General features: G+C 43.6%; 1 protein-coding gene across 2 annotated transcripts; it reads right to left on the reverse strand.

Annotated features, from left to right (window-relative positions):
* Window positions 1-145: 145 nt before the first annotated feature.
* Window positions 146-12,443, reverse strand: INTS14 (integrator complex subunit 14). Of its 2 annotated transcripts, none has more exons than XM_054168939.1 (12): window positions 12,394-12,443; window positions 11,725-11,991; window positions 10,136-10,243; window positions 8,203-8,358; window positions 6,439-6,557; window positions 5,880-6,022; window positions 3,904-3,996; window positions 2,885-3,029; window positions 2,497-2,630; window positions 2,274-2,392; window positions 1,805-1,870; window positions 146-963 (listed from the first exon to the last, which is right to left on the reverse strand). In XM_054168939.1, exons 2-12 carry the CDS (start codon window positions 11,944-11,946, stop codon window positions 712-714), a joined length of 1,557 nt encoding a protein of 518 aa, XP_054024914.1. In that variant the 5' UTR covers window positions 11,947-11,991; window positions 12,394-12,443; the 3' UTR covers window positions 146-711. The 2 variants fall into 2 exon arrangements, with proteins under 2 accessions (XP_054024914.1, XP_054024913.1); XM_054168938.1 differs by lacking the exon at window positions 12,394-12,443 and adding an exon at window positions 12,107-12,137.
* Window positions 12,444-12,550: the final 107 nt, after the last annotated feature.

Below are 12,550 nucleotides of genomic sequence, written 5' to 3' on the forward strand. Positions count from 1 at the left end.
CTTTAGTTCAGCAATTTGGTCTTTCTCTGAATTCAACAAGTTGTATTGTTTATTATTTAACTCTTGTTTTAGGCCACCTAGCCCAGTTGCTATGACAATAGAACAAATCCAACTTAAAATGAAGAATTACTCTTTATTAATATTACACAAATAAAACCCATGTCTGACCAGAGTAACTTACAAGCATAAGCAATGCAGTGCAAGTGATCACTCATTGGGATGGTACAGACTGGTTCTTGTTGGGCATAAAATCAGTGACAACACACTGAAATTAGTTGTGTGTCTGATCTTGCACAGTGACTCACAGGTGTCCTTTGGACTAGGCAAGTCAGGGTATGAAGAATAGTAGCTGCCTTTTAAGGTACTTTTACCAGTGAGATCAGTTACGTAGTAACTGCATTTTGAGGATGCCAAAAGCCATGAGCAGTCTGCTGCCTGTGATGGCTTTTTCTGTCTCCTCACATGCATTGAGTAACTTCCATCCATCATCCGACACAGTAAATGACTTTGGGACACTTCTCACAGTTTCCAGGCCTGACTAAAGCTACCACAAACCAGCCACATTTATTTGGAGGGCTCTGAGGCAGGTAAGGGACCCCATTTTGATAGGAAGTTCTCCCAACAGTAATTAAACAGGCCCTAGAAAGTAAACAGGATAAAAAATTGAAACCAGTGAAGTCTTCATCTATAGCAATTCTGAAGATGGAGACTTCACATTCTTTCAGTACTGCTACTGGAAAAGTCTGTCTGCAGTGGAGCAATGTTCTGATCATAGGCAGCATATTCTGATGCTCCAGTACTTGCCACTTTCAGCTGCTGAGCAGCATGTGTGAGCTGAAAGGCCGCGTCGGGATGAGCCGTGTCGGGCAGCAGGGTGCACTCCCGCTCCAGCATGTCTGCCACACCTTTCAGGAGGTCCAAGAAGCCCAAGGCCAGAGCTGCCTTTCGTAAACGATTGAGTTCCTGAAAAGAGTGGGGGGAAAACCCTTTAAAGTCAACATAAGCCTTCACATAACACCTGTGTTTCTTTTGTTTTTAAGGGCAAGCTTAGCCACTTGAAAGACAAGAACCTGAGTGATCAGTACAGCTGCTGCAAACTGCCGAGAAGCTCAGATGAAAAATGCTTCAGGGCTGAAGATGATAGTGGCACAACAGTTAGGGTTTCAGCTAAGAAGGCTCTGGGGAGACCTTAATAGCAGCCTTCCAGAGTCCAAAAAGGGTCTACAAGAAAGCTGGGGAAGGTCTTTTAAAAAGGGCTTGTAACGCTAGGATGAGTGGCGATGGCTTTATCTTGAGGAGGGGAAGATGTAGACTGGATATTAGGAAGAAAGTCTTTCCAGTGAGGGTGGTGAGACATTGAAACAGGTTGCCCAGGGAAGCTGTGGATGTCCCCTCCCTGGAAGTGTTCCAAGGCCAGGTTGCATGGGGGCTTGAGCAACGTGGACCAGTGGAAGGTGTCCCTGCCCATGGCAGGGGGATTGGAACTAGGCGTTGGAAAGATCAAGTCCAGCCATTATCTAACTCTACCAAGTCTGGTGCTAAACCATATACTTCAGTACCACAACTCTGCATCTTATATGCCACCCTGCTAAGAGAACATGGTGGCAAGAAACCAGACCCCCATGCCTCACCATAACTAGTCAGTAAAACAGACCCTGGAAGTCTCTTTTTCTACAGAACTGTGTAGGTAATTGAGAAGCCCTCTAAGCCTGCACAGACCACACCACAAACTCTGTGTGTTCCTCTCTCAAATGCCCCATGACCACTATGGACCAAACATGGGCCAGCCTGAAACAACACTCACTTTATAGAAGGTTTGAGTTTTTTCAGGAAGCTTCCTTGCATTTCTCAAGATCTTCTGGACATCTGTCTGCCAAGAAGAAAAACAAATAACGTTTTGGCAACTGCAAATAAAATCTTCCCCCAACTGCTGGGGAAGCTGCAGAAAAAAAAAGAATCCCTCAACCACTTGTTGATAAACTAATCTGATCACTGACAAGACTGCACCTCACAAAGGCTGCAGCATAAATGGTAATTATACTCAATCCAATAAACAAGGCCAGATGCTACACTGGAGACATGGCTTTCATTAAACCAGTTGTGCTTTCTGATTGCATTTTGATCATGGCATTGTAAAGAGACAGCATTTATAAAAAGGGGAAAAAAAGCAGTAAAGCAATTGCATTAAACAGACAAGACATGCACAGGCTCCACTTTGCTGCTGAAGGGGCTGCTGCTGATCAAAGCATCCAGTCCAAGCCCTGTACCATTACCTGGAGGCCACTTGGTTTAATCCACACGGTAACGTTCTGTGCATAACTGCGCTTGTTCTTGGGTTGCAAGGGAAAAGGGCTCTTGTTGTCATCCTCTCCATAAGGATTTTCTTTTGCATCTGGGAGAAAGAAAAAAATTATCAGAGTTAACAACTGAGATTTGGCAAGGTCACTCACATAACACTGAATATGGAGGAATTACTCAAGTGAGTGTGACCAGTACCTGAAATGGGTCCGAGCTGTGCCATCTTCCCTAGCCATGGCAGGGGCTCAGGACCAGGCTCAAAGAGTGACATCATGAGGTTTGATTTCTTCTTGCTGTCAGCTTGTGAATAGAGCATTCCATACCACTCTGGCCTATTGAAAAGAGCAAATCCCCAAGGCAGAAAATCTTCCACTACTCTTTACCTAGAAATTGCCTCCCTCCCACTCTATAGAGGCTCACTATTTACAAGTTATAGTGGCAGAAACAGATACACCATTATGAATCCACAGCTTTGTCTAGCAGTGCAGAGTTCTGCACAGAATGCAGATCTAAATAAGCATCATTTATAAATAAAGCATAAATGAGCAGAGTAAGAGAATTTTCAGGCAGACATCCAGCTTCATACCCCAACTGGACGACAGCCACCATGCCTTCCACTTTCAGGCTGCCGTGTAACAAAACACAGAAGTTGGGGATTTTCCCAGCAATCTGATTAGCTGAATTCTCATCTTCAGTGTCATCTGTGATCCCAGGTCCCACCTCATCACCTTCTGGGGAAGAATAAAGGCAAACAGAGAGGCAACATAAGAATAAATTCAAAAGCCCTCGTTCCATGACAAGTATTTTCTGCCATGGAGGAGTTAATTAATACTTCTGTAGAAGGAACATCTGCTAAATTAACTGTCTGGGCACAGTGGCACTATCATGTTATATAAATATTCTGCTTCATCCTACTCACAAAACAGAGTTACCAAAAAAACTGCAAATAAAACCTCAGCTTTGAAATAAAACTACAAGTGAAATGAAACAGCACAACAAATACATGTCTGCTTCTGAACCAAAAGCAGCCTGAATCCAAAGATCTCCTCTCCTATGCTATTTGTGGTCGTTCTGAGTAACTTACTTTGCTTCAGTGGCTGGAATTCACCTGTGATCAAGCTGTTTGTATTTTCTAAGATGTAAGGCTTGGCAGGACAGGAGTGTCAATACAGAGGTCAAAGCCTGCCTGGAGCTTTCAGTCTTCTTTACCAAGAGAAATCTCACTTCTCTTTGCTCCACTCCGAGGCAAAGAGAAGGGGAAGTTCTTACCACAGGCTGCTGCAGTGTTGCACCACATATTTCACAGCCCATAACTTTTCAGCTGTAATTTTAGCATGTTCTACAAGTAATAATTCTATAAGGACACTGTTAGTAACTTTTAATCTCTATTAACTTTCTGAAGAATACAGTATTCAAAGAAGAGCTTGTGTTCAAGGGTTTCATTTTAATGTAACCACACAAACATGTCTTTAGAGACACCTGGCATTTTGGTACAACATAAAGCCTGTGCTTCTAGTCTAAACCACCACACACACTCTGAACTACTACAGACATTCCCAGTGAAGCTTAAAGCAGTTTTTGCTAAAAGAAACAAAACTTGCTCACCTCTGTTAAGTGCAATGGGCAGTACCAAATGTCTGGACAGGACAGGAGGGCTAGAAATGTCAGCTATATCCACAAACCCAACAATTTCTAGATCTGCAGGGACACAACAGGTCTAAGTCAGATTTGGAAATAGCTGAAATGTGGTCAATTTAACATTTCCACTTCTTATACCACTGTGTTTTGTGCAGAAGAGATTAGAGGTAGCACAGGAAAGCCCCAACCTGGACCAGGCTGTCTAAAGTTGCAGTAAGATACAAATATTCATATGTAATAACTACAACACTTTTAAAGATGAGAATGTAACCTTCATGACACACATGCTATGCATGACCTGTGCTGCTAGACAAACTCAGAGTTGTGCACATTGCTTTATACACTGCACTGTTTTTTCATTGCCACTTTACAAATTCATAAGGAGAAAACCCGAAAGACTAAAGCAAATTTACTAGCTTTGAACCAAACGGGCATCACAGTACTTGCAGGAACTCCCATCAGCTCTCTGTCAGGATTAGCACCAGTGGGCCCTGTTCCCAAGGTTAGAAAGACTGAGTTGTGGTTCTTGAGTTGTAGAGGCTTACTGCAAGTTTAAATGCAGCTTCATCACAGAACCACAGAAAGCACTGGATTGGAAGGGACTCTCAAAGGTCCAATCCCCCTGCAGTGAGCAGGGACATCTCCAACTAGATCAGGCTGCTCAAGGTCTCATTGAGTTTGACCTTGCATGTCTCCAGGGATGGGGCCTGTGACAGGGCCTCAACCACATCTCCAGGCAGCCTGTTCCAGTGTTTCACCACTCTCATAATGAAGAACTTCCTCCTTATGTCTAACCTAAATCTGCCATCTCACAGAGCTGTGGCATTTGCTGGTAAAAGACTGAGGCAGCCTGATCTTCATGCTCAGCCTTGTACAATTTCCTCCCCAGCTCTTGGCTGCAAGAAATGTGGTATTTGGTTCATGTTTCTCATCCATGTCCATGTGAAGGTTTTGGTGTGTGTTGTAGCACGAGATTTTGGCTCTGTGCTGGCAGAGGTGTAAAAAGTATCATCTTTGTAAACTCTGCTCTGCATGAAGCATGTTGTGTTCCAGCTACAGACACAGGTCCATATGTGTATGGCACAATTAGAACTCATTTCTTAAATCTCAGCCTTTAATTGTGCTGCCTCATCAATTCTTCTTGATTCTGCTACTAGAAGGCTCCTTGCAGAAATCTCCAGAAAGATGCCAGTTTCTCTAACTTGACAGAGCCCATCTGATAAAGGCAATTCTAACACAAAATGCAGCCCCTTCTCCAACACAACTCTCCCATCCTACATGAAGCTTATGGGAATATTCATGGAAAGCAGCCATGAAGGGATTTGTGACTCTTTCACAGCTGTGGATACAGGAATGAAGGGTTAAATCTTGGAAAGCTGAGCTCCAAGCACTGCTGGACTGATAAGAGAAGACAGCGTTGGCCTTGATGGCTTGTGAACTATGGCAACACGGTGCAGCAGTGTAGTTGGAGGAGGGCAGATACCTGATTACAAATGGTTATTATGACCTGAGAGTGTAAGACTTCATATATATAGCAGATTGATATAACAGAGTCCCTGGTTCCAGTTGTAAACTGCTTTTGTGTTGTATTAGCTTTTATAAAGAAGGATTTTGCATAATAAAGTGGACACCTGGCCTGCATCAGGCTGAGTCCCGTCTCGTAATCGCAGCACAGCCATCCAGTCTTTCCCCCTAGAAATTTATACTCTGAGGTTTCAAAGTGCCTCTACCCTACTTCAGCCCTTCTACCAAGCACACGTGGCTGAAACAGGATCAATGTTCTCAATCCCTGCTGCAGCATATCCCAGAAATTACAGTCAGCTTTCCACAGATTTTCTACAGAGAAAAAGTGGATGAAACAATAACTATACAGGGTAAGAAGTGGTAATGAAAAGGTGGAAGTCAGAGGGATTGAAGTAAAAAAGCCATTGAAGATTTGTTACCTGTATTAATTGCTTTAGGAATGGGGTCAATTTCCTCATCTATAACGAAAGGTTCTGGTCTGGGAAACACTTGAACATCAGATGTTAAGTGGCCACACTTGAGAACAGCATGGAATGGTGTATAAGCCAGGTCTATTAGCTTACTAGAATACAATCAGACTAAATGAGAAGAGATTGTCCAAAGCATATTAACAGCTCCCAAACCTCTAGTTTTAACAACTACAGTTAATTCAACAGTTCTGGCATTGCTTAAATTATGAAGCAAAACAGCACATTATCACACTGATGGCAAATTAACAATAACTCTGCAAACTGGTGTCTTCTTTCTGCCAATCATAAACAGATGCTATGATTTGGTTAGATGATGATTAAAATGAATATTGACCTCAACCAGTGAAGGTCAAGACAAAAATATAGTTAACAAAATCATGAACTAAAAGAAAAACCAAGATTAATTAAAACACCTCAGATCATCAGATTTCTTATTATGTTTGTTTCTCTTTACAGGCACTAACTGGAAAACCTCACACAAAGGTGCATAATCTACAAGGCTACTTACCCAAACATGGACTGCACATTCTTCAGGCAAAGGGGGCCATCAATGGTGAAAATTTGCCCTTCCCCATTGTTTAAATCTATGAGCCGCTCCAGACAGTCCAAGGAGTCTGTGCTTTGAAGCTGAAAAACCCCATACAACCAAAGTGAAACATTGCTGTCTTCCTTTCACTCTCTTTTTATTAACAGATGTATTTTCAGAAAATATAGACCACACTAAAAAGCATCTGACTGAATGCTAACATGACTTTTTCATCCCACTCTTCACTGAATAAACCAATACTGAACATGAGCCGGCAGTGTGCCCAGGTGGCCAAGAAGGCCAATGGCATCCTGGCCTGGATCAGGAATAGTGTGGCCAGCAGTAGCAGGGAAGTCATTCTGCCCCTGTACTCAGCACTAGTCAGGCCACACCTTGAGTACTGTGTCCAGTTCTGGGCCCCTCAGTTTAGGAAAGATGTTGACTTGCTTGACTGTCACTCATCCAGAGCACAGGAATGCCTTAACTACTCCAGCATTTTCTTGACAATGCTGAGTTTCCAGCTCCTTCAGGATAATGTAATGTTTATGAGGGAAGGCAGATACAATTCTTTAAAGTACTGAGAGAATGCTTATGAAAGCACCTAAACTTCTCAGTAAGTGAAGATTTATTGCAAATGTTTTCTCAGTTATTGTGATGTGCAAACAATGCTTCAGTCCATTAGCTTAATCAAGAGGATCATCCTTGATAGAGACCTTGAAGCTGAAACATCTATTGCATGCCTAAGTAGAAAATCCTCCTGCAATGGACAGAGGGATGTAAGTGTCAAGTCAAAAGCAATGCTATTAATAAAACCTCATCTTTAGTCTATATAGGCTTCCTTTTAAATGCTTTCTCTTCAAGAGCATTCAAACTACAGTGAGGATTTTTAGAGAGATTTTTACAGGCACAGAGATGTTTCAAAGGTGCCTTGAAGAAAAGCAGCAGCCAGCTTTTCTTCCAAGCTAAGGGAAGTTGCTTTGGAGACCTCACACTTTTGCTTGCTCGCATTCCTACGTAAAGCTGTTGTGGTTTGAAGTGCTGAGCATCTTTGCAACAGAACTCACATATTCAGGAATTTAACTGTAGGTCAAGTAAGGCCCCCAAAAGCTTCCAGTGTAATTAATGCAGTGAAGTTAGTAATATAAACAGAGAAATCAAAATTGTACAATATCCCTTAGGGAGAAACCAACACAACTGGTAAGAATTATGATACTACTCATTATTATTACCTAGTAATAGCAGTGAACAATAACAGTACAAGGAGAAACTTCAGAAAGGATATCACAGTTACATTTAAATTGTACATAGAATAAACCAGGTTGGAAGAGACCTTCAAGATCATCGCGTCCAACCCATCAACCAATCCAACACCACCTAAACAACTAACCCATGGCACCAAGCACCCCATCAAGTGTTCTCCTGAAAACCTCCAATGATGGCGACTCCACCACCTCCCCAGGCAGCCCATTCCAATGGGCAATCATTCTCTCTGTATAGAACTTCTTCCTAACATCCAACCTGAACCTCCCCTGGCGCAGCCTCAGACTGTGTCCTCTTGTTCTGGTACTAGCTGCCTGGGAGAATTTCAATGAATAAATAGCACTGAGCACCAGAACATCAACTAAACCTTAAAACTAAGCACAAGAACATCAAAATATGTTTTTTGCTGACCTGATCATTAGTTCAGGGAAGAAAACCCCAATTACCCAAGGCAACAAAGGAGAAGGTACACGTTAAAGACATCACCTCTTCAAGATTTGCCATGCACATGACATACAGCTTGGACGGGAATGGGAAGGGCAGTGGAAACCGGTTGCTTTCGCTTCGCTGGTTGTGAGTCGCTAGTGAGTGCCGCAGGGACCCTCTGCCGATCCCCAAACAGCCATCAGTGACAAGGACAACCTTGAGTGAAAGAGGACAGATTAGCATTTGCAAGACAAAACAAGCTTCTGTCTGCAGGGGACAACTAGACATCTTGGTAGCCTCCCTAGTGGCACACAATTCTGTACAGAAAAGCTCTGCTCACGTAGGGATTTCCTCCACTGACCTGGGGAAAGAAGTGTGAGTAAAACCTCCAGACACAGGGTCACCCATGAGGAAGGGAAGATTTAACCACTGCCATGTAAACCACATGTGGGGTGAGTGTACATTTTGTGGTAACTAAGCAATTGCACTAAATTTTGTATTTCATAACCAGAAAGCACTGATCCTGTGCATAAACCTGGGCATTTCAAAAAGCACACTAGAAAACCAGTGATTATACAGGCCAAAAAAAAGCAGCCTGCTGCTGATGGATTCAAGAACTTTGGGGTTATTTTCAGATAGAAGACAAAGCCATTCCTTCTGCAGAGTCTGGAGGGTGACCCAGTTTCCACTACAAGCCACAGGAGCCATACAAAAGGTAGTATTAATCACCCTAATTCTTCACAAACAAATACAGCTGCAGTCTGTTCACATGTTGCAGCAAAATTCCATTCTTCCCTTCAGTTGCACATCCGAAGTGCACTCCTTGTGGAAAGCTGCAGTAATAGGTTATGCTGAATAATGAAACTCTTTACACCCAGCTGAGCCCCAGTCACTTCCAGAGCAGTAAAACAGCTGCTCTTTCCACACAGCAGGCATTATTTTTTGGCTCAGAAGTAAGGAAAATCAAATCCAGTTAAAACCCAGTGTATGTCTGCTAAATCCAGATTCATATTCTCTCTTCGTCCCCACTCTCTCCCTTTGGCAGTCTCATCAGTTACCACCTGAACTACTGCTCACCAGTACAATTTTGCACTATGACAAGATTCTACAGAGTCCATTCCCCACTGCCTTTCATCACCCCAGCACCTGAAGTTCCAGGAAAATGAGCCATGGCACAAATGAGAGACCAGATTGTCAAGGTCTAATCTATGCTTGATTTTTACCTCTCTTGAGTTCTTTGCTTTGATGTCTGCTTTCCCAAGGTGCCTTTTAGCCTCATTAGATTGTGAAGCATTGACTAACCAGTAAACCTCCATTTTTCATTCCTTAAGGAATATTGCTCCAGACATCATCTCAGCTCACTGAGCTGCAAAATTACTGAACTTAAAGCCTAGCCCAAAGACCAGCGAGCTCTGAAGTACCTCAGAAAAATAAAGGCTAAAAGCAGACTTTGCCATAAGCAGCAAAGGAAATTCAGAAGGGTGAGAGCTGCAAGGGCTGAGTGGTGTTGTGTGAGCAGATGCACATCAAATGACTCATGAGGGAAAGAAGACAAGTCAAAAGATACTAGCAGTAGTCCCATGCTGTTGGTTGAGACCTAGAACTGTTTATGAGCCCTGGAAACCATCAGGTAGTGGAGGAGAAAGGTCAATCTGTGTGACTACACATTTCCCAAACCAACTGAGGCTCCTGGAACAGAAGATTGCATCCAGAACAAAAGCCAAGCTGCAAAACAGCACTCTTGGGCCAGACTTCTCAATCCACTATAATACACACTGGACAGGAAGCAGCCTAGTTTTTTGCTGCTAAATATTTTAATAAAGACATTCTCTTCAGCTTCCAGATACAGTCCAAATATTAATTCTTTGTCTTTCTGTAGCAACAGCACCTGTGAGAGTCTTTCATGTTTTCACAGTACATTACCATTTCCAGCTGCAACTTTCAGGGAGTACTAAGCACATACTGGATGGTAAGACAGTGAAATCAGTCATACCTGGCAAGGAATTGCTGCACCCCATTCCTGCTGGACGATACTGCAAACCCCCAGGAGTGCTGACTCTAAACAGGTTTTGTCATAATCATCCATGTTACTTAGGGCTTCCTGTGAAAAGAAACACCACTGTCATTGTTGGGTGAAATATCACTGTGTAGAAACATAGAAAAGTTATCCACTGTGGTTGTGTGGCAGGAGAGTATGCTTGCTTTGTAAATGTGAAGTGCTGTGTTAGAACAGAACAAAACAGACCAGACCAGGCTGGAAAAGACCTTAGAGATCACATACGACCTGCAAAGTTAAAGAACTGGAAGAAAGAATGATCAATATAATGAGATGACAACCACAGCTGACTTTGAAGGAATTATATTATAAGCACAGCTCCTAAAGAGAAAAAAATTCTTTGCATGCCTCAGAGAAACAGTGAAGTCAAAAACTGAAATACTATCTAACATGAAAGCTTTAGCAGAGAAAATCCTCTTGGCTTTTACTACTTAGAGATTCAGAAAGTAGACACCAAGAAGCCTGTCTCACAAAAACTCTGTGGCAGAGAGAGTGACAGAATCCAGAATTCATATCCACGTGCTTCTGTAACCATAAACCAGCTTTTCCTCCTTGAGATGAAAACTTTGCACTTAACACATCACCATCAGAGAGGTCTGAGCAAAGTTAACATGCTAGAAGTGCTTGAGTAGATTCCTAGAAATTCCTCAAATGGACTCCTGGGATGGCAAGAAATCAAAGAGAATGCACTGGTGCTCCTTTGCTAAAACACAAAGTTAACAGAGTATCTTTTAAAAACTGTTGCATCCCACAACACACAAACCTGGGCAGCCTGTTCCAGGACATGACCACCTTTTCATCCTTTCAAGTAACAACCCTTTTTTATAGAACTAGCTACAAATGTACAATTTTTACTGAACTCAGAGACTTTCAGTGTCTTACTGTATTCAGATGAAATTTCCCTCCTGGACTTTCTTCTTTCCATTCTCTCCCAACTTCCCATCTCACTTGTGAGGCAAAAAAATAAATCACTCATTCTCATTTTAACCCTGTTTCACCTGGTACATACTCTTAAAATCACCTTCTCTCTACTAAATTACAGAATGGTAGGGGTTGGAAAGACCCCGTGAAGGTCTAGTCCAACCTCCCTGCTAGAGCAGGATCGCCTAAATCACCCAGGAACATGTCCAAGATGGTTTTGAATGCCTCCAGAGACAGACTCCACAATCCTGACTCAAAATCTTTCAAATCAGCAACTACAGATAAAAACATGAACATCACAGAAACACATTAAGAACTGCATCAGGCAGCCCTTTCCTCCATCCAGTGGTTACTTGCAAAGGTACTATTTGTGAAGCAGAAAAATATTTCAAAAGCATTGATTTCATCTGTCCTTAAACTACAGATAAGACACTCGGTTGAAGATGATGTGCTCAGGATGAGATCACACAATTTCACTGGGATTTAGAAACATGCAGGGGGGATGTGGGGGTTTCTCTTTGTCTTTTTTTGTTGTTCGTTTGTTTGGGTTTTGGGTTTTTTTTTAAGGTTGGTAACTTCCTGGGCTTGTGCTTCCCACACCCTACCTGGAGTGTGTTGTAATCTCTCGTGAAAGGCACCATCAGCTCCCAGAGCGAGGAAAACACTACCAAGGCCGTGAACTCCAGCTTGTAGTTGGTTGCCATGTGCTCAAACAGCATGGTGAGGCCGTGGACTGCCAAGTGTTTCCTCTGGTACTCCTCGGAGCCCTCCACTGACACTGGTCGTGTCATGGAGAGCGACACGTCCATCACCACCACCGTCGGCATGATGAGGTGCTCCGCTCTGCTACCGCCTCGGAGAACAGTGATCCCCTGCACGGAGGAGTAAGAAAAAAGCCACACATCATTATCGAAGCTGCAGTTACAGAGCAACACATCTCACCTTCTGACACTGACCCCACCGCGCAGCAAGTACATCAACAACTACCCTTTTGCCAGCAAAATGTGGGATTTAGTACGGATGAAGACAATAGAACTGCCCCTGAACTCCACACAGCATTATCCAACTGCCTGTAAAGGCCTGGAAACGGCGAGCGCGGCCAGGGCTGGGCCTCGGTGATGGAATAGGAGCCGCCCCGGCACCCCGAGGGCCCAGGGGAGCTCCTGGCAGGGAGCCAGCTGTCCCTCCCAAGCCTTCCTTCTCGGCAGGGCCTCTCCCGGGGGCAGCTCGCAGCGTTTCGGGAGGAGAGAAGGAAGGGAAATAGTACAACTCACCCGCGACCCACCGAGCCGCCATAAGTCCGCCGCAGAAAGCGTCCCCCCGGAACGCCGCGGCCGAGGCGGAAAGGGGCCGGGCTCCACACAGCCCCGGCCCGCCTGTCCCACACCAAGCGAGGGGAAAAAAGCATTTTCAGGGTTAAAAGGAGAACTC

Source organism: Dryobates pubescens, chromosome 17 (assembly GCF_014839835.1).
Source record: "Dryobates pubescens isolate bDryPub1 chromosome 17, bDryPub1.pri, whole genome shotgun sequence".
NCBI classification, from domain to species: Eukaryota; Metazoa; Chordata; class Aves; order Piciformes; family Picidae; genus Dryobates; species Dryobates pubescens.